Genomic DNA, 21,207 nt, shown 5'->3' with positions numbered 1-21,207 from the left:
GTATTATTGGTTACAACAGATTCCAAACGAATAACAATTTTTTAGCAGGACTGTGAATTAATTCAATTGAAGAAAAAAAATATTTTTTTGGCCATACTGTGTGGCAGGATCTCATTTCCCCAGATCAAACCTCTTCCCCTTGCATTAGGAACATGGAATCTTAACCACTGGGCCCAGGAAGTCCCTAAACAAATATTTAAACTCAGAATTTTTGCCAAAGTGCTAGGTCAATTAATTAATACAGTAACTCTGTCTAAACTCATTCTGAGGGATAATTAACTTTAGTTAGTACCCATAGTATTATTATGGAGCAAACATTGATTATCTCCTTTTTTGTACTCTCCACAGAAGATAAAATAGGAGGAGACACACTTACTACAGGAAATTCTGATTTTAAAAATAAGATATTGAAAGTCTTGAGATATGAGGGACTCAAATAACAAGATTAACAAAATTGTTTTTTTAATTAAAAATAATTAATTTTTAAGTAAAAATAATGCTGAATTTGGATCTAGATATAAATAAGAAGTATTGCTCTCCAAGAGCTCACAATTAAGTTATATATTGGGTCAAGGAAGAAACCTTGACATGTAATTGCTTGTTCATTCAGGAATACAGGTGATAAACTTCAGAATTAACAACCAACCCTAAGATGGCCTACAAAATCATTGATTAAGATCAAGGGAAATTCTTATACTGGTGCTGGTTATACCTCCAAACTCATCTTTTCTTTCTTGATGCTTTGAGAGCCCTTATCTTCTAAGACTAAGGACTCCACAGAGGTAGAAAAATCAAACATTTCTTCCTACTGACAGCATGTTTGAAATAATAAACAGAAATTTTGTTTTATCATTAGAAGAGTTAAGATACTACATGGAAAATTGATTTCTATTTCTTAGGAATAAACCCCAGTGAAGGAAGCAATTCAAGAAAATCTGGGGAGGGATAATCAAAATCAATTTTACTCAAGTTAACGAATATTTATAATTAATTACTATGTAAAAGAAAGAAAGAAAGAGAAGTCACTCAGTTGTGTCTGACTCTGCAACCCCATGGACTGTAGCCTGACAGGCTCCTCCATCCATAGGATTTTCCAGGCAAGAAGACCGGAGTGGGTTGTCAGGTGTATTAGGCACTATTATGGCCCTAGGAGCTACACAAGTTAATAATACATGATTCCTGAACATCAAAATCCCAGTACATCATTCAAGATCCATCATGGTCTTGTCCTTGTAACACTGAATTCCTTGAAGTCTGCATTTCACCATCTTTCATTTCTGTGTCTTTGCATATACCTCTGTTTCTTGGCTAACTCTTTTGCTAGCTCAGTTCTACCAAAGTAAGTATCATTTGTTATTCAGAACCCATGACTAAGGGAGTAATGCCTGCACCAATCTTTGCCTCTCATATAAACAGTTTAATATTATGATTCTACCTTAATGCTGTATGCTACAGCTTATATGGCTGTCATATTCCTTACACCATTTTGCTTTCATAGCAGGGACCATTTGCAACTTTTCTTTTGTTTTTTCCCTTAGATCTTCATTCTTAATATGTGCTCAATAAAGTTTAATGATTCTAGTGGTTAGAACAGAAGCTACTTGAAATCCACATTGGAACCTTTATTTAAAGTGGTTTCTCTTGCTTTCTATCTCCACTTCCAAACCTCACAGCAAAAGTAATTTAAATAAGTTGAACTGACTATGGAATAAACTAGAAAAATTAAACCTTGGATGAATAAACAATGTTTAGTTAAATCTGATAAATAATGGAATGAAAAACACCATATATGAATAATATAATTTTTAAATTACTGTCAGTTAAATATATAATAATTGTATAAAATAGAGTTTTCTCAATTTTGTTAGTACTGAATTAAACATAAAACAAATACTTAGAAGTAAATAATCATAAGAATTGGTACCTTGACAAACGGGAGGTGCTCCATCCATCTGGAGTCGTTCTCCTAATCTGCATGTCAGAATTGCGTTACCAACCAAAGTAAATCCTGGAAGACACTGATATCTAATAATATCACCTATTGAAAAAACAGGCAGAAGGGGCTTCAGATAAGCACCAAGGTAATGGTTAAAATAAACAGATGGTTCAGTTATAAAATCTGAATATTTTTTCTTTCAGTCATTTTCAATCAGTATAAAAATTCTATTAGTTGTAAGCAGCGATGATATTCAAAATATTAAACTACTAGTAAGTCATGAGCACTGACCAATTAGAACTGAAGCCAAGAATAAATACCAATAAAACTGGTACTGGAGCAATCTGATCATATATAAGCAATAGTAGTAAGGAAATAATCTGGTTGGTACAGGTAAGATATTCATTAAAAGTATATCAAGCAGTTAAAAGGATTCCTAGTTGCTGCTATCAAGATTAGATTCACATTGGTCATTGATATTTTCTTACATTTCTCAACCAAAACTAATATTAATAGATAATAATGATAAACTTTATTTCATTACATTAAGATGCATTATTTTCTTACATAATTTTTCAAACTATGAGATATTATTGAGGCTACATTTCCAATAAGCTTTAAAAGGACTTTATTTTTGATCACATGGAATATAATGAGTTATTTTCAAGGATATGGAAATCAAATGTCATCTAATACAACCTGCATATCATTTATTATACATATCAAGTTTATGCCTGAATTTGAAGAACAATAGTTAAGACTACAGTGTTGGAAGGTAGCAAAATAATAATTTGGAAATAACTACCAGAATAGTTATATGGCTCAGATTCCTGTACTGTTTTCTAACTGTACATTCTAAAAATACAGAATTTTTTTTTCTTACCTAACATTCCCTTGCCTCTTTTCACTGTTTTCCATTCTTACAAATTCTAAACAATCCCCATTAATCCAGGGAAAGAAGGTTTAAGACAGGCTGCTACTATCCTTTATTTTTATTGATTTTAAGCAAAACCTTTGTTAACAGTATGTTTTCTTTGAAAGTAATTTAAGACACTTTACCTATTTCAAATTCATCATCTTCTGTCAAAATTTCAGCGTTAGGTACGGGTGGTGGAGGTTGACACACTCTTAGTTGATAGGCTGTAAAAATAGATAATGCTTATTCCTTCTCTGTACAGCTATATATGTATATATCCACATATGTGGAAAAAAAGCAAAATTAAAGGTTTATTTATAAGAATAAAAATAAATGGTAGAATTTATCAAGTTTTAACCATTTATTTTAAAAAATGCTACAATATTAAGGAGGAATTAATCACTCCTTCTGGAGTAGGGAAAGGCTACCTGGAGAAGAGAAAGACTACCCACTCCAGTATTCGTGCCTGAAAAATGCCCATGGATGGAGGAGCTTGGCGAACTTCAGTACATGGGGTTGCAAAGAGTTGGACACAAATGAGCGACAAAGAACAATCACTCCTTAAATAGTTTTCTATACTAACCCTTCTTATTTCTCACCCTCATTCTAGTCCTTCTGATTATGTACTTCTATTTTGGTGTGATCACTGTTTGGAATTATATACTCATGTCAGTTTATGTGCTAATACCAATCTTTCCAAGGTTCGTCACCAAATTCCCTGCATCTAGCAAAGTGCCTAGCATTTAGTCATAATTGCAAACAAGTACCCAATGAGTACTCCATTCCAAGAAATATTATAAACATCTTACTTATATTAACTCTACTAACCCTCACAAAAACTATATTACTTAATTTCTGTACCTAATCTATAGTTATCCCAATTTGAAAAAAGAAAATTGCTAAAAGAATTAAGAATGTGTCCAACTCCTATAGCTACAGAATGTCAGAGAAGGGATTTGAACACAGACAATGTGGTTCCAGAGGTTCCTTTCACCAAACTAGATTAGTATGTTTACAAGTTAAGTGCAAGTTCAGTTGCTCAGTTGTGACCGATTCTTTGTGACTCCATGGACTGCAGCAGAGCAGACGCCCCTGTCCATCACCAATTCCCGGAGTTTATTCAAACTCATGTCCATTCAGTTGGTGATGCCATCCAACCATCTCATCCTCACTCATCCCCTTCTCCTCCTGCCTTCAATCATTCCCAGCATCAGGGTCTTTTCAAATGAGTCAGTTCTTCCCATCAGGTAGCCAGAGTATTGAAGTTTCAGCTTCAGCACCAGTCCTTCCAATGAAAATTTAGGACTGATTTCCCTTAGGATGGATTGGTTGGATTTCCTTGCAGTACAAGGGACTCTCAAGAGTCTTCTCCAACACCACAGTTCAAATGCATCAATTCTTTGGTGCTCAGCCTTTTTATAGTCCAACTCTCACATCCATACATGACCACTGGAAAAACTATAGCTTTGAATAGATGGACTTTTCTTGGCAAAGTAATGTCTCTACTTTTTAATATGCTATCTAGGTTGGTCATAACTTTTCTTCCAATGAGCAAGCATCTATTATTTCATGGCTGTGGTCATGATCTGCAGAAATTTTGGAGCCACCAAAAATAAAGTCAGCCACTGTTTCCATTGTTTCCCCATCTATTTGCCATGACGTGATGGGACTAGATGCCATGACCTTAGTTTTCTGAATGTTGAGTTTTAAGACAACTTTTTCATCTCCTCTTTCACTTTCATCAAGAGGCTCTTTAGTTTTTCTTCACTTTCTGCCATAAGGGTGATGTCATCTGCATATCTGAGGTTACTGATATTTCTCCCGGCAATCTTGATTCCAGCTTGTGCTTTAACCAGCCCAACGTTTCTCATGATGTACTCTGCATATAAGTTAAATAAGCAAGGTGACAATATACAGCCTTGACATACTCCTTTTCCTATTTGGAAACAGTCTGTTGCTCCATGACCAGTTCTAACTGTTGCTTCCTGACCTGCACTCAAATTTCTCAAGAGGCAGGTCAGGTGGTCTGGTATTCCATCTCTTTCAGAATTTTCCACAGTTTGTTGTGATTCACACAGTCAAAGTCTTTGGCATTGTCAATAAAGCAGAAATAGATGTTTTTCTGGAACTCTCTTGCTTTTCTGATAATCCAACAAAAGTTGGCAATTTGATCTCTGGTTCCTCTGCTGTTCCTAAATCCAGCTTGAACATCTGGAAATTCATGGTTCATGTATTGTTGAAGCCTGGCTTGGAGAATTTTGAGCATTACTTGACTAGTGTGTGAGATGAGAGCAATTATGTGGTGTTTTGAGCAATCTTTGGTATTGCCTTTCTTTGGAACTGGAATGAAAACTGACATTTTCCTTCCTGTGACCACTGCTGAGTTTTCCAAATTTGCTGGCCTATTGAGTGTACCACTTTCACAGAATCATCTTTTAAGATTTGAAATAGCTCAACTGGAATTCCATCACCTCCACTAGTTTTGTTTGTAGTGATGCTTCCTAAAACCCACTTGATTCTGCATTCTAGGATGTCTGGCTCTAGTTGATGATCACACCATTGTGATTATCTGGGTCCTGAGGAAGTTTTTTGTAGCTCTTCTGTGTATTCTTGCAACCTCTTCTTAATATCTTCTGCTTCTGTTAAGTTCATATAATTTCTGTCCTTTATTGTGCCCATCTTTCCATGAAATATTCCTTTGGTGTTTCTAATTTTCTTGAAGAGAGTTCTAGTCTTTGCCATTCTATTTTTTTCCTCTAATTCTTCACCTTGATCATCGAGGAAGGCTTTCTTATTTCTCATTGCTATTCTTTGGAACTCTGCATTCAAATGGGTATATCTTTCCTTTTTGCCTTTGCCTTTAGCTTCTCTTCTTTTCTCAGTTATTTGTAAGGCCTCCTCAGACAACCAATTTTCCTTTTTGCATTTCTTTTCCTTGGGGATGGTCTTGATCCCTGCTTCTCATACAATGTCATGAACCTCCATTCATAGATCTGCAGGCACTCTGTCTAGCTTCTAATCCCTTGAATCTATTTGTCACCCCCACTGTATAATTGTAAGAGATTTGATTTAGGTCATACCTGAATGGTCTAGTGGTTTTTCCTATTTTCTTGAATTTAAGTCAGAATTTGGCAATAAGGAGTTCATGATCTGAGCCACAGTAAGCTCTAGGTCTTGTATTTGCTGACTTTATAGAGGTTCTCCATCTTAGGCTGCAAAGAATATAATCAATCTGATTTTGGTATTGACCATCTGGTTATGTCCACGTATACAGTCTTCTCTTGTGTTGCTGGAACAGGCTGTTCGCTATGACTAGTGCCTCCTCTTGGCAAAATTCTATTAGCCTTTGCCCTGCTTCATTCCGTACTCCAAGGCAAAATTTGCCTGTTACTCCAGGTGTTTCTTGACTTCCTACTTTTGCATTCCAGTCCCTTATAATGAAAAGGACATCTTTTTTTGGGTGTTAGTTCTAAAAGGTCTTGTTGGTCTTCATAGAACTATTCAACTTCAGCTTCTTCTGCATTATTGACTGGAGCAGAGACTTGGATTACTGGTGATATTGAATGGTTTGACTTGGAAAGTAATAATTATCCTGTCGTTTTTGAGATTGCATCCAAGTATTGCATTTTGGACTCTTTTGTTGACTATGATGGCTACTCCATTTCTTCTAAGGGATTCCTGCCCGCACTAGTAGATATAATGGTCATCTGAGTTAAATTCACCAATTCCAGTCCATTTTATTTCACTGATTCCTAAAATGTCAAAATTCTCTCTTGCCATCTCCTGTTTGACCACTTCCAATTTGCCTTGATTCATAGACCTAATATTCCAGGTTCCTATGCAACATTGCTCTTTACAGCTTTGGACTGTACTTCCATCACCAGTTGCATCCACAACTGGGTGTTATTTCTGCTTTGGTTCCATCTCTTCCTTCTTTCTGGAGTTAGTTCTCCACTGATATCTAGTAGTATCTTTGGTATCTACCAACCTGGGGAGTTCAACTTTCAGTGTCATATCTTTTCACACTGTTCATGGAGTTGGCAAGGCAAGAATACTGAAGTGGTTTGCCATTCCCTTCTCCAGTGGACCACATTTTGTCAGAACTCTCCACCATGACCCGTCCATCTTGGGTGGCCCTACAGGGCATGGCTCATAGTTTCATTGAGTTAGACAAGGCTGTGGTCCATATGGTCAGATTGGTTAGTTTTCTGTGATTGTGGTTTTCAGTCTGTCTGCCCTCTGATGGAGAAGGATAAGGGGTTTATGGAAGCTTCCTGATGGGAGAGACTGACTAAGGGGAAACTGGGTCTTGTTCTCAAGGGCAAGGCCATGCTCAGTAAATCTTTAGACCAATTTTCTGTTGATGGATGGGGCTGTGCCCTCTCCCTGTTATTTACCTGCTGCCAAACTATGGTGGATGTAATAAAGATAATGGTGACCTCCTTCAAAAGGTCCCATGCATACATTGCTACAGTCAGCACCCCCAACCCTGTTGCAGGCCACCACTGACACACGCCTCTGCTGGAGACTCCTGGACACTCACAGGCAAGTTAAATCTTATATTTCTAATTTTCTACATCATTTGAACCACTCATCCCATTATATTAGGTTCCTATTTGAAATAAGTTAAAAGCTACTGAAAAAAGGTCTATATGAATCTAAGTATCATGACTACTGGCCCCTGATGATATCTATATCACAATCATTTACTTGATTAGAGACCATTTTCACTAGTAGCTCTCAAAAAATGTAATATGCTATGATCAATTCAAGAAACACATTTTCTGTTATTAAAACATTTGAAGAAAAATGTATTGTATATGTTTAATTTTATTACTTAAACGTAGGAGTTATATTCTTTATGTCAGATTTCCCAGGTGGCTCAGCGGTAAAGAATCCACCAGCAATGCATGAGTCGTGGGTTCAACCCCTGGGTCAGGAAGAGCTACTGGAAGAGGAAACGGCAAGCCACCCCAGTACTCTTGCCAGGAAAAGTCCTATATACACAGGAGCCTGGTGTTCCTGACAGTCCATGAGTCAGACATGAATGAGCAAATTTTCCATTTCCAAGCTCTTGATATACCTCAATATGAATATAAAAATTATGACGTTTAAAAGACATAGTAACTTGTCTATGATCACACAGCTAGCACAGGGTTTATCCAGAGCTCCAGCCCTATTGTGAGAGTATTATGAGAATTCTGAGGAACATCAACTAGACCAGTTAAGGAAAACTCTAATAAAAAGAGATGAAATGAGATAAATTTTAAAGGATGAGTGAGATTTTTCCAGTGCTGAAGGGTAATCATGGGCAGAAGAACATTCCAGATGGTGGAGGAAACATGGGTAATAATTACAATTTCAAGGTAAAAGGTAGTTGTGAGAAATGCCAGAGAGGTAAGAGAAAGGGGAGTAGAAGATACAGAGAGCCCAACGGGATGTGATACTTATGAGACTGCTTCAGAGGACAGTATTTTATCTATTAATATCTTACTTGAGAAAGAGATCAACTCAGAAGTTAGAGAAGTGTAGAGATACCCATATGTGTATTATTTTACTTTTGTTTGCCTGTAAAGTTTTTTTTTTTTAAACTTCAAGCTAATCTTCTTGAGTTTTTCCAGTAGTCACATATGGATTGAGAGTCAGACTATTAAGAAAGCTGAGTGCCAGAGAATTGGTGCTTTTGAACTGTGGAGTTGGAGAAGACTCTTGAGAGTCCCTTGGACTGCAAGGAGATCCAACCGGTCCATCCTAAAGGAAATCAGTCCTGAACACTCATTGGAAAGACTGATGTTGAAGCTGAAACTCCACTACTTTGGCTACCTGATGCGAAGAGCTAATTCATTTGAAAAGACCCTGATGCTGGGAAAGATTGAAGGTGGGAGGAGAAGGAGACGACAGAGGATGAGATGGTTGGATGGCATCACTAACTCAGTGGACATGAGTTTGGGTAAACTCCGGGAGTTGGTGATGGACAGGGAGGCCTGGTGTGCTGCAGTCCATGGGGTCGCAAAGAGTTGGACAGGACTGAGTGACCAAACTGAACTGAATCTTCTTGAGGCAGGAGGCAGATGGGCCCCTCCAGGGTAAAGTAATCAGAGATTCATTCTCTATGGACCAAAACTCCAAGAGGAGAATAGCAGGATAATTAAGAGAGGAGGTTGGGTCCTGCACAGAATATATATTTCTTATTTCAAAGTCAGGTCTCTCTGACCACACATGCTCAGAAAAGCTCCTTGGAGGTCAAAGGGGACTGACGCTAACTAATGCCAGGCTACCTACAAGCCTCTTTCATAGACTCTAGTTTGACTAAGAGACGCATGCGCACACATGGAGGATCTTGAGATATACCAAACATGGACTGTGATTGGCCAAATGAAAATGACTGGCTAAAGGAAACCCAGAAGAAATACACCATAAAAAGTAATTCAAACTGCTACAAGGGGGTGACTTGGGGATTCTCCCTCTGAGACTGCCTGTGTGCCTCTATCCACTGTACTCTCTAGTATTTACTCTTCAGGTCTACTGTTCTCTTTTTCCTCTTAATATATACTTACTTCACTACTTGCCTTCTTTGTGGAAATTCTCTGCAAAGCTGAAGGGCTAGGGCCCTTGTCACTGACCACTGGAATAGTGGATCGAATCTCATGCATCTACCACAAGAATGTGGCCCCAGTCTCTGACTGGGAACCCAAACACCCCTCCAAGTTGTAATGAAGAGGCAAAGTCAAAGTTTTACTTAACCTCCTGCTTGTTCTGCCTCTGTAACTCAGCTTGCTTCTTGCAAGCTGACCTGGATCACGTAGGTCACAAAGTCTCAGAAAGTGGGGACTTACAATACTAGGAACTGGTATTGAATTGAGCTTATCTCTCTCACCCTTGTGCTGTTCTTTGCAATCGCCCAGCCCCTGCAAACCTGTTTAATCATGTCTGTCTGTGTGAAGGTCAGGCATCCCCCTCCCAATCTTGACTGTTGTTCCCACACCCGTGAAACCCCTTAGTTTAAACCAGCCTATTAGCAGCTAGTGTTGCCCACTATAGTCTGTCTATGAAAACTCTGTAACCCCTTTGTTTGGGGCTCAGAGCTTGGAGTGTTAACTCCTCTGGGCTGGCCAGCATAACAAACCTGAGTTCTCCAGCTCTCCGAGTGTGGTGTTTGGTTTCTCAACTACTGGTTTCTGCAACAGTAGCAAGCTGAAGCCACCTAAGATCATTCTGAGCTCTTCACTGCCCACTTCCCCTTACCCTTTACTCTTTTTTTTTTCCTAATCACAGAAGTCTATTTTGTGGTACATGCAATCATGAGTTGTTTTAACCTTTATTATTTTCCATTTATTAGTTTACTTTTTCATTGATGATGGCTACATCTAGGCTTTAAGATATGAGGGAGGAGAATACTTATCTGTCTTTTTCACAATTTAGTAATTAGTGCCTATGATTTTGTTTATGATCCAACAAATATTTGCTAAATAATACACAAACATAGGTTTCTTCAGGAAGGAGTCTTGTAACAAATAGTCTTCCCTAAGATGACTCTAACTCTAAAATTTTAAACGGGGATGAAATAGAGGTAATTGTGAGTCAGAGTGCTAGAGAATGGGATCTGAACAGTTCCTGCCTGAGAGGCTTTTCAGGATTGAACTATGTATTAATAATTCTCTTTATATTGTAGAGGTGAAGGGAATAATAAAAGGAACAACTTTGCATTTGTTTTTCTTTTGACTCTTGAAGACAAAGCGCTACAAAAAGTTAAGTCAAAAATAGCTGCCAACAACTGTGGTTTCAATCTTCACCTATTTCTACTAATTTGTTCTTTAAAAAAGTTTAAAACGCACCCAATGTCTTTCCATTCGTGAGGCTGACATCTCAGGGAAGACCTCTGTCATTTTACCGTGCCTGTTGTATTGGTTGAAAAATGTCCCCCAAATTTACATATTTCTTGGAACTGCAGAATATTATTTGAAAATAGGATTGTTGTAGATATGAGTTAAACTGAGGTCATATTGAATTAGGGTGGGCCCTTAAGCCAGTATGACTACTCTCTTTATAAAAAGCAAAGAGAATGAGATGAAAACACAGGAAAATAATTTGTAGTAATGAGGACAGAGATTTAAGTGAATTACCTATAAACAAGGGAATGGCAAAGATTTCTGGTTACCACTAGAAGCCCGAATTAGGAAAGGGAGGATCTTTACTAATAACCTTCAGAAAGAGAATGGCCTTCTCCATACATTGGTTTTGTAAGTCTATCCTTCAGAACTACGAAAAACTAAAAAAAAGTCTGCTGGTAAGGTCACCCAGTTTGTGGGATTTTGTTACCGCAGTCCTAGTAAACTAACACGTCTATATTGATAAACTGGCCTACAGGATGTTCTTGCCTTCTGTGTCTCTATGGTGTAATCCTTCCTACACAAAGGTGAAGTAGTGGAAGGAAATTAAAACAGTATTTATGAGGAATGCACTGCATACAAAGGACTCTCTAAGGCGATTTATCTGAGTTATTTCATTTAATCACCAAATTACTACATCAAGATGTAACAGGGAGATATAACAGTGTAAATGTAACAGGGAGGAGCCAATTTTAACTCCATGCTGGATCTGTTTCTCAGACTTTGACCTTTGCTTTTCATTGCTTTTGTTATTATAATCATACATAATGTCCTGCCTCAGGGAACTCTACCCCTCTGCCTGAATCTTAAACAAAAGTGGTTTTGTTCAGCTCACTGGGTAACAATCTGACCCTGTCCACTTGTGAATGGCTGCAGAAAAGAAAAAAACAATACATCCCCTCCTATTTTGCAAGATAAATAACCTTTTTACTTTACTTCCTTACTTCCTCTCCTTCTCTGTTCTATACAAAAAAATTGGCATCCAGACCCTATAAGAAGGTTTTTTTGGAGACAATAGTCTGCCATCTTATCAATCTTCCTTGCCTCAGTACTTAGTCTCTTGGTTTATTGACCTGTCCTGTGGCAAGCGGAGCAAGCCTGGATTTGGAAATGAGGTAGAAATTATTAGGCAGTAAGTGTAGGGTTAGAGCCTTGGTTCTTTTTCTAATTTCACCTTTAATTTCAACTCATTCACTCACAGAAACATTTTGTTCCATTAGCCTAAAGCCATAATCATTGCTCCAGGTCCTAGGCATTCAGAGGAATGCCTCCCTGGTTTGGAGGGTCATAAAACATTCAGACCCAGGACCAGACCATCATTAACTGCTGTCTAGTTTATCAAGGAGAAAAACTCCAGGTAGACCATTAGCTCTTAAATGTACACTTGGTCCCTAAATAATGGTTTGGGGTCTTGAGAAAGGATCAAGGTATGGTGACTTAATGTCTGGAGAAACTGAGAAACTGGGAACCATAAGAAAGCCATAAAAATGACAAACTGGACATTGTGGCATTTAAACTTATTGGTCTGAAATTACATACATCGGGTCCTGAGTCAACCAAACATGAACAGATCAATTCTAATAAAGATACACAGTGTCATTATTCCTGCCCTTTCAGGCACTTCACCCCCTCCCAGTGTCTGCTGAGAGCTTTGTGTCTCTATCCTTAAAAATAAACTCTTTGCCTGTGTGAGTGTTTGCCAGTTTGTGGAATTCATTCTTCAGCTTGGGGAACAGAACTTTGTTTCATGTTTCAGTAACATAAAAATACTCATGTTGAAAAAAAAAAAAGAAAAAAAAAAAAACTCAAAACAAAAAAACTAAAGAATGGCTGAATTGTCGTCTAGTTCATTAAGGCAGAAGTTGAATCACATCCTGCTTAAAAATTAAGCCACAACTTCTCCCACATTTTACAGAAAAATCAACGTGGACTGGAAAATTATTTTGGTTCTGTCATTTCCCTATTATCAATTTAGAGTGGCTTTTCATAGCCAACAGATTATAACCTTATATAAAGCAAGTTTATCATTTTAATTCTCACCAATCCCTACATCTGTTATATCTCACTCCAATTTTCTTAGGCCCCTTGTATTTGTCATGTTAGCTTCCAACTCTACATTATTTTTACAACCTTGACAGTGTGGAAATCGGTACCATAATACTTAGCATTTAGTGTTCTACTCTTTTGAGTTGTTGCAGCCTTATTCATTAATGTGTTAGTTCTTATTCCATGTTTCGCTTGTGTGGGAACCATTGTGTATATATTTATATTTCCTATAATGTCCAGCACAGTTCATTCTGTTAATTTATTAAATGTATATCATTGAGGGGGCCTACCATGTGCCAGATACCATAACATCTGTTTTGGGAACAAAACAGATGCAATCTCACCGTTATAGGTACAAATTTTTGGTGAAATATTAATCAAATAATCTCATTAAAGACTAGAATTTAACTAATTGAAACTAGATTCATGTTCATGTGTGTTGGAGAGTTAGATGTCACAGGGAAGAATAACTCAGGCAGAGGAATCAGAAAGTATAAAACCAGCAAAGGCCAAGGCCAGGGTGAGAAGGTATGAGAAATAGAAGTAAACTTGGTTTAAATCCAACAGGCATCTACAGGTCACGCTGAGAATATATTTTAATCTGATGCCAATAGGAAGCTTATGAAGAATTTTAAGTTTGAGAATAAAGAGATTAAAAAACAACAACAACAACAACGAAACTCTGGCTACAGTAGAAAATCAACACAGTTGGAAGGGAAGAAATGTGGATACCCAGAGACTAGTAAAAAGTCTATTTTGTCGTGGTTGTTAAATAAACAATAGTTAATTGGTTCTGGAGAAAACTCACAAGTGTTCCCAAATGACTTGACATTAAATTAAAAGTCTTGATTATGATCTCCAAGTGTCTCTAACTTTAATTAACTTCAGCCCCACTTATTAAGCAGTATATATTTTTAGCTGAATAAAGGTAGTTCCTCTCTTCCATTTAAAATTCAAGGACCCCTGATTTGTTGTATCTACACGTCATTCTTACCTTATAAAAAATTAAACCACATCTTTCAGTTTTTCAAAATAAACTTTGAAAGACTAAACCTGTCTACAATCTAACCCTTAACTCTAGTCACTTCTATTCCTTAATCAACATAACTCTGAAATAGTTGACAATGTAACATTTGATAATGTGATGTCTAAACATATTACATAATTTTACTTTTAAATATTTTGCTTCCTTGAAACCTATTTTCCTATTTCTTTTGTAAATATGTCCTCAGATGACTAGATAGAGACAGCTTCACTGATCATGTGACCTGGAATTAACCTCTTGCAGTTACTCTGTATCACGTCTCTCTTATTTTCCCTCTGGTGATTTTCATGGTCTGTAAGAATAATTTCTTAACTGTCCATTTTCTTGCATTCTTATATTCTAGAATGTAAACAGTGTGGGAGCAGGGCCCGCTATTCACCTTATTAACTGCAAATTCCTCAGGGCATAAGGCAGTACATGATATAGCAATATTTGATAAATACTTGCCAAGTGACTGAATGCTAGATAAATGAAAGAAGGAATAATGAATGAGTAAAAAATACATAAGCAATATATTCTTAGGATACTGAATATGGCCTTGATCCAGACTCTCTGGGTTTAAATTCTGTTTTTAATGCTGACAAATTAGGAAGTCTTGGCAAATCACGTAGCCAATAACTCACTTTTCTTCATTTGTAAAATAATAATGATAATGGTACTAATTTTATGCCACCTCAACAGTAAGATCAAAATGATTATGGATGCAAAACCCTTGAAGCAGTGTCTGGCAAATAGCAAGCACTCTATAAAGGTAAGCTCTTATTACATCAGATTGGATTTCCAGGTATTTGATGATCACAAATAAACAAGAAAATCTGGTAAAATATTAATACCTTCTGTGTTTCTTAAGTTTCACTTTTCAATTGCAGAAGACATTTGACTTGGTGGCAATTACTAAAATAACTAGAAGCAAATGTAGGCACATGGTCTTGGTTCGTAGGAGCAGGATATAACAAGGTGAAGGTTTGAGATGTGATACATCAGAAGTGTAGTAATTGAAGACAATAACAGGGAATTAGACACTGAAGCTCTGTTTATCTTTCTTAAGATGTTTCTATCATACCAATCAAATTCATGGGAAAACATACATTCTCCAATCTGTGTTGATGAGTAATATTTTGTGTACAAAGTTGCCTGATCTACTATTTATTCTGGAAGCAGACAGTTCAAAATTGGCTCCCTTACTTGCATGCTCTATGACCCCAGGCAAATTGCCTCTGTGCTTTAGTTCTCACACCTACAAAATAAATGTAAAACTAAGATTGAGTTAATACGTTGTAAAGGGTGTAGAATAGTGCCTGACACATACTATCATTTCAAAGAGCGAGAACATTCCCCATTTGGCAAAAGTTAAAATGAGCATGGCTGCTGTTGATAGCAGTTGTGCCCTCAACACATATAACCTCAACCTGGGAACTTACACGTGACCCCAGTGTCATTCAAGGGGCTTGTGCCCACGTGATTTTCTAGAACACATCAAACTATTTTCTTTTTTATCTAGTATAATTTACATCGAACATACTTTGAAAATGCTGAGTTCTTTGTTTTACACTGATGTGCATTATACTGTAATATAAAGCCCTTGAGTTCGACATCTCATTTTATAGCCACGTGTAAGAATACTTTGTACATGTCTGTGGTGTCCAAACTGCTAGCACAATGCTCTGGAAATCATATTCAATAGATGCTAACTCATAAGTAATTAAATTAAGATAAGATCTTATCCTCAATGTATATTGTTGAGTTACTTTGAAAGAAAATGAATGGGTTTAGGATGAATACACCCAATACTGTATACATAAGAATCATAGCTAGTTTGAGGTAGAAATTATCTTGTAAATCAACTATTTTAATCTCTTTATTTTTGGAGGAATGGAGAGAGAAAGAGATCTAGAGGAATGGAGTAAGGTAGAAAAAGACACACATCCAGTTATGAGCAGAAGTGAAACTTCCAAATTGTGTCTTCAAAGTTATAAATAGCACAAGCAGTATCTTAGTCCATGTTTTCTGTGAATTGTTTTATTTAAAAACAGCTTCAAAGTGATGACTATTAATGAAAAAATTGCATAACATATATATTTATACATTTAAAATAAACACTTGAGCTAAATCTGTGTTTTCTTTTAGATGAATCACTTTATTTGACATGCCATTTCCTTCAAGACACTATTGACTTATTTAACAACTACAAGAGGGCATCTGTCCTACATGTCATTATATTTTCAGGATGACCATTGTTTGAATAGTACTTTGTTTTCATTCAACTGTGTATACATGTGTGGTTACTGGTCCAACAAATTTATTTCTTAAAATCACTTTTAGGGTTTGATTCTGCCAATATATTTGGTTATTTTTAATTTCCTACTTTCTTTGTAATGAAACATCCAACCCAATTTCAGAAAAGAAAGCTGCATTTATCTACTTCAGTTCAACTGAGCTATAAAAGGCTTCTTCAAAAAAAGACAAAACAGGACACTGGCAAATTGCCACTCCTTCTCTAAACCAAAAAAGCATAAGACAAGCACACAACCTTTCTGCCAAATAAGGATACAATATTTCTTTGAGAGGGGGAAAAAAAAAAAAAGTTTGACATTCCATTATAAACTCTAAGCATTCTATAACCACTGGTGTACTTCAGTGGTGACCCAGATTAGTTCAAGTTTGATAACTTCATCATTGGGGGAAGATTTGGAAAGGGAAAAGTACTGATAATTATATACTCAGTTATATAATTTTCACAATGTTATGTAAAATAACTTTAAGCAGCTCCACTTGAAAGCAGAGTTATGAGTGTTGAAACAAATGCTGGGTTCTAACTAAGAGAAAAAAAATAATATTTTTTTTCCATTTTGGAGAAAGTCTGCTAGTCAGTTGATATGAACCATACAGGTTAAATTTCAGCAGTGCTTAAATTAGTTACAAATATCTTTTTTTATCTGTTAATATTTTACAATCAATTTGTTTCTCTGTCTATATAACGGCAGAGAAATCTAGAGAAAATGATCAGTCCTAGATTTAGAGATGAGACAGAGAACGGAATGGATCATTAGAAATGAATCAACAAGAAGCTACTTGCTATTTTCCTATAGATGGAAAAACAGAAGTATAGTAAACAAAGTTTTTGGGAAATATTCTGAATTATCCATAAGATCCTAATAGCTTCTTCATGAAGTGACTTTCCCATATTCTAGTAGCTAATTGAAAATATCCTACTTCAGTAGAGACCACTTCAGTCTGAGAAGTAAGGTGCCAAAGGTCTCTTCTCTACATTGGGTGAGTTGCCTGGCATATTAGTAGATAACAGAGCACATCAGGGGTGACAATTTGTTCCCTTTCTCTGTTCACTACAATAGTATGGATTTTGTTGGCTATGAAGGAACATGTTTCAGTTATTTAACCATGACTTTAAACTATTCTACATGTTGAAAAGAGAAGAAGAAAGAAAAGAAGGGAAAGAAAACAAGACAAAAGAAAACAAAGCACATTCCCTGTATGCTGTGGCTTGGAGCTGGCCTGGCTGTAACTTTTAAGGCCATGATTTTCTACTGTTTACTGTAAACAAATTAAGTAACAACTAACATCAGATATGATAGCTCTCTGGCCTCTTTGGAACAAGACAGAAAACAAGATCTTCCATAATCATGTCTGAACATACAAATAACAAAACACAAAACAAAATGAAAACACCAATATGACCAAGATTCCTACATCTCAGCTAGTATGAAAGAATGTTGCTTCCGCATGCCAAACACAGTTTTAGGTGTGTCCCATACCTTCCACCTTGTAGAAGAAAAATGATTAAGATGCACAATTATAGAACTACTCCAATTTTCTGACAGCACCAAATCCAGAGGAAAAACATGATTCTTTAAACTTTTCCAGAATCATCTTACACAGTGCAAATCCTATAAAAAGCCTCTCAGTGAAACTCCACAGTTTTTTAGTGTGTTATCCCCCTCATTACAGCGAGCCTATGAATTCAAATTGGTTTAACTACACAAGTGTTCCTGACTGACTTTGGCTGGAGGGAACTGAGATATTGTAGAATTTAAATGCTATCTTATGGATGCATGAGACAAGTGCTCAGGGCTGGTGCACTGGGAAGACCCAGAGGGATGGGATGAGGGGGGGAAGCAGGAGGGGGGATCAGGATGGGGAACACATGTAAATCCCTGGCTGACTCATGTCAATGTATGGCAAAAACCACTACAATATTGTAAAGTAATTAGCCTCCAACTAATAAAAATAAATGAAAAAAAAAACCAACCAACCAACCAAACAAACAAAAAATAAATGCTATCTTATTGATGGGGATGCACAAACAGCAAAATATCAAACTATTCCAAGTAATTTTGACATGCCTTTTAGTCATTTAAGTAATCACTAAGCAGCAATTTAAGTAAATGGCATTATCATGTCATCATTACAGTTTCACCAGTTTGGTTTTTTAGCTCTATATCTATCTAGATATGTATATAATTGTATGATGTGCATATCCCCTATGCTCTCTGTACATCAAACAATGAAACACTTTATGAGCTCAGTGCTCTATCTATTGAAATATGAAAGGAGGTCAGATCTTTAGATTGTGCAAAGCAATGGGGTCACATAGTTCAAAGCAATGTTGATTTATCTTTTATATAAAATGTGTCCTTATATCTACAGCAGTCTTTTTTAGGATGAGACTTTGTGGAGTTAAATATACTTGTCCCCAAATACAGGATTCATTATAAAGGCAAAATAACCTTAAAAGTTGACCTAAAAGATATTACAGGTCTTTCAAATACATTTCTTAAAAATAATCAGAAGTTCAGTATATTCAGTTGGCAAAAAATTTTGCTCTGGATTTTCCATAAAGTGTTACAGAAACAAAACCATATGAGTTTTTTGGCCAACCCAGTATATCAAACCGTTCTTTTATAGAAGCTACACCAATAACAGAAAATAATGAATAGTATATACTACTGAATTGTATTATTCTCACTAGGAAAATCTTCTATAATAATTGAGGTTCCCTAATATCTGATACTGAAAAAGGAGGTGCCCTGGATAATAGATTTAAACAATAAAATTATATTTCTTATTTTAATTTACTAAATATATATTCTGGCTATACTACAGTGGTTGGCATAAGTCAGGACCCCCAATAAGACTTTTCTCTTCACAGAGAGATCATAGCACATTCTAGAAACTATAAAGAGGGAGAGGGAGGTGGGAGGGGGGATCGGGATGGGGAATACGTGTAAATCTATGGCTGATTCATATCAATGTATGACAAAACCCACTGAAAAAAAAAAATAAATAAAGGAAAAAAAAAAAAAGAAACTATAAAGAGGAACACACTAAATTTTGACAAATCTACCAACATATTGTTGTTAGAATATAGGTCCCAGGGAAGAGAAGCACTAAGAAGTTCAAAGTTGTAATTAGAAGAGGTATTTTCTAGAAAATGAGATGACATTATATTGCTAAAAATGAAAATCACTTTTGCTAAATATTTAAGGAAAAATTATACTTCATATATATTAAATATAATCCATGCATGAGATAATACCAGCTTAGGACACTGCCTAGCATTTAGTAAGAACTCAATATAGTTTAACTATTATTATTATTATTGCTGTTATTGTTGTCATTATTTAAAAAGAAGGAAACCTATTCCAGTATTCTTGCTAGGATATCCCTATGGACAGAGAAGTCTGGTGGGCTACAGTCCATGGGGTTGCAAAGAGTAGGACATGACTGAGAGACTAAACAACAATATTCCTTAAAGTAAGACAGACCTATTTTGAATTTCTGGCAGCCCTTTTATTTATTAATCCTCTGGCTCTATATATATTACAAATTTGTTTCTTTCAGTTCTTTAATGATTAAAATTGGGATAATAATACTTATGTTGCAGAGTTATAACAAAAATTAGCATGGAAAGCATCTAGAATAGTGCCTGGCACATGAAGTTTTCAATCAATGGTGAAAATAAAGTGATAGTGAAGTCGCTCAGTCGTGTCTGACTCTTTGCGACCCCACAGACAGACTATAGCCTACCAGGCTCCTCCATCCATGGGATTTTCCAGGCATGAATACTGGAGTGGGTTGCCATTTCCTTCAGCAAATGGTAGCCATTGCTATTAGAGTGACTATTAATACAAAGTCAGTATCTGCAAAAACATGCAGTTGAAAAGGATTTTTTTGTAATTTACTTTCAGGAAGTCACTGATTAGGAATACTGTTATTATTTGCTATAAGACAAACCCATCTTGACTCTGTGACAGATACCAAGAAGATTTAGCTCTTACTTTAAAGAATTACACTTACAGCAACACAGTAAGAGACAAACACTTTTCCTCAGATGAAGAAGAAATATGATATGTGAGATAAAGCACCTCAACATTTAAGCCTGCCCTATTTTTTTCACGGCATAGAATTTTCATTTTCCAAAGCTTTTTATGAATGTTATATTTGATCATGAAAGGCTTTATGAAGGTGTTTTTAAAAAGATATATGGCTGACTAGATCTCATAAAGGAAGTTTGGTTAGAGAAGAAAAAAAACATTTTTTTCTCCTTTCTGACATACTAAAGTATACTAATATAAAATCTAAATAATCAATCTGACCTTAGGAAAATACATGAAAATACTGATCTGTTAAATTTATAAAATAAATACACAAGTCCTAAAAAAAGTCCACTTCTGACTTAAAGGGTAGGGCACAACAGAAGGAATTATCAAATCAATAAGAGAATATAAAGAAAACTGAGTGGAAGAGTAAACCATTCTAAGCTTAGGTATATTAAAAGACCTTAAACTAAGTGTTAAATAGTAAATTATCTTCCTGGTTAACTTCTAAAAATGTACCAAATGACTTGACCATTTTTTTTTTTTTTCTGTTTAACATTATGAGAGCTCATTTTACCCTTCAGCTATAACTACTGACTGGAGTAGGAAATGGCAGCCCACTCCAATCTTCTTGCCTGGAAAATTCCATGAACAGAGAAGCCTGATGGGCTAGAGTCCATGGGGTCACAAAGAGTTAGACATGAATGAGTACGCACACACACAACTACTAACATGAGCCTCAAGTATGAATATTATATTTTAGATTGTATTACATTGTACTAACTGTATCAAAACTAATTTGATAACAGGCATCTGTGTTTTTTTAAAATTTTTGTGAGAAGGGATGAGCACACATGCATGTAACCGTAAAACCACCTTTGTAAAAATTCTTATTAATGCAGCTCAAATAAATTCAATAAGACAATTTTTTAAAAAGAATCTGAACACATACCACTGTAAGATAATTAAATATAATTATTTATTCAACAAAAATATAAGGACTAAGAAGCTTAAGTATGATTTGTGTCCTCAAAAGAGCA

General features: G+C 36.0%; 1 protein-coding gene across 3 annotated transcripts in view; it reads right to left on the bottom strand.

Moving 5' to 3' along the window:
• CSMD3 (CUB and Sushi multiple domains 3) overlaps positions 1 to 21,207 on the bottom strand; it is a 1,326,016-nt gene that overhangs the window by 93,320 nt on the left and 1,211,489 nt on the right. For all 3 annotated transcript variants that reach the window (XM_061122845.1, XM_061122846.1, XM_061122847.1), the window contains 2 exons: positions 2,996 to 3,076; positions 1,925 to 2,038 (listed from right to left, as the gene is read on the bottom strand). In XM_061122845.1, coding sequence (XP_060978828.1) covers positions 1,925 to 2,038; positions 2,996 to 3,076 — 195 coding nt within the window. The remainder of the gene's footprint in view (positions 1 to 1,924; positions 2,039 to 2,995; positions 3,077 to 21,207) is intronic.

The sequence above is a fragment of the Dama dama genome, chromosome 21 (assembly GCF_033118175.1).
Source record: "Dama dama isolate Ldn47 chromosome 21, ASM3311817v1, whole genome shotgun sequence".
NCBI classification, from domain to species: Eukaryota; Metazoa; Chordata; class Mammalia; order Artiodactyla; family Cervidae; genus Dama; species Dama dama.
This window is presented reverse-complemented; position numbering and strand designations above follow the sequence as displayed.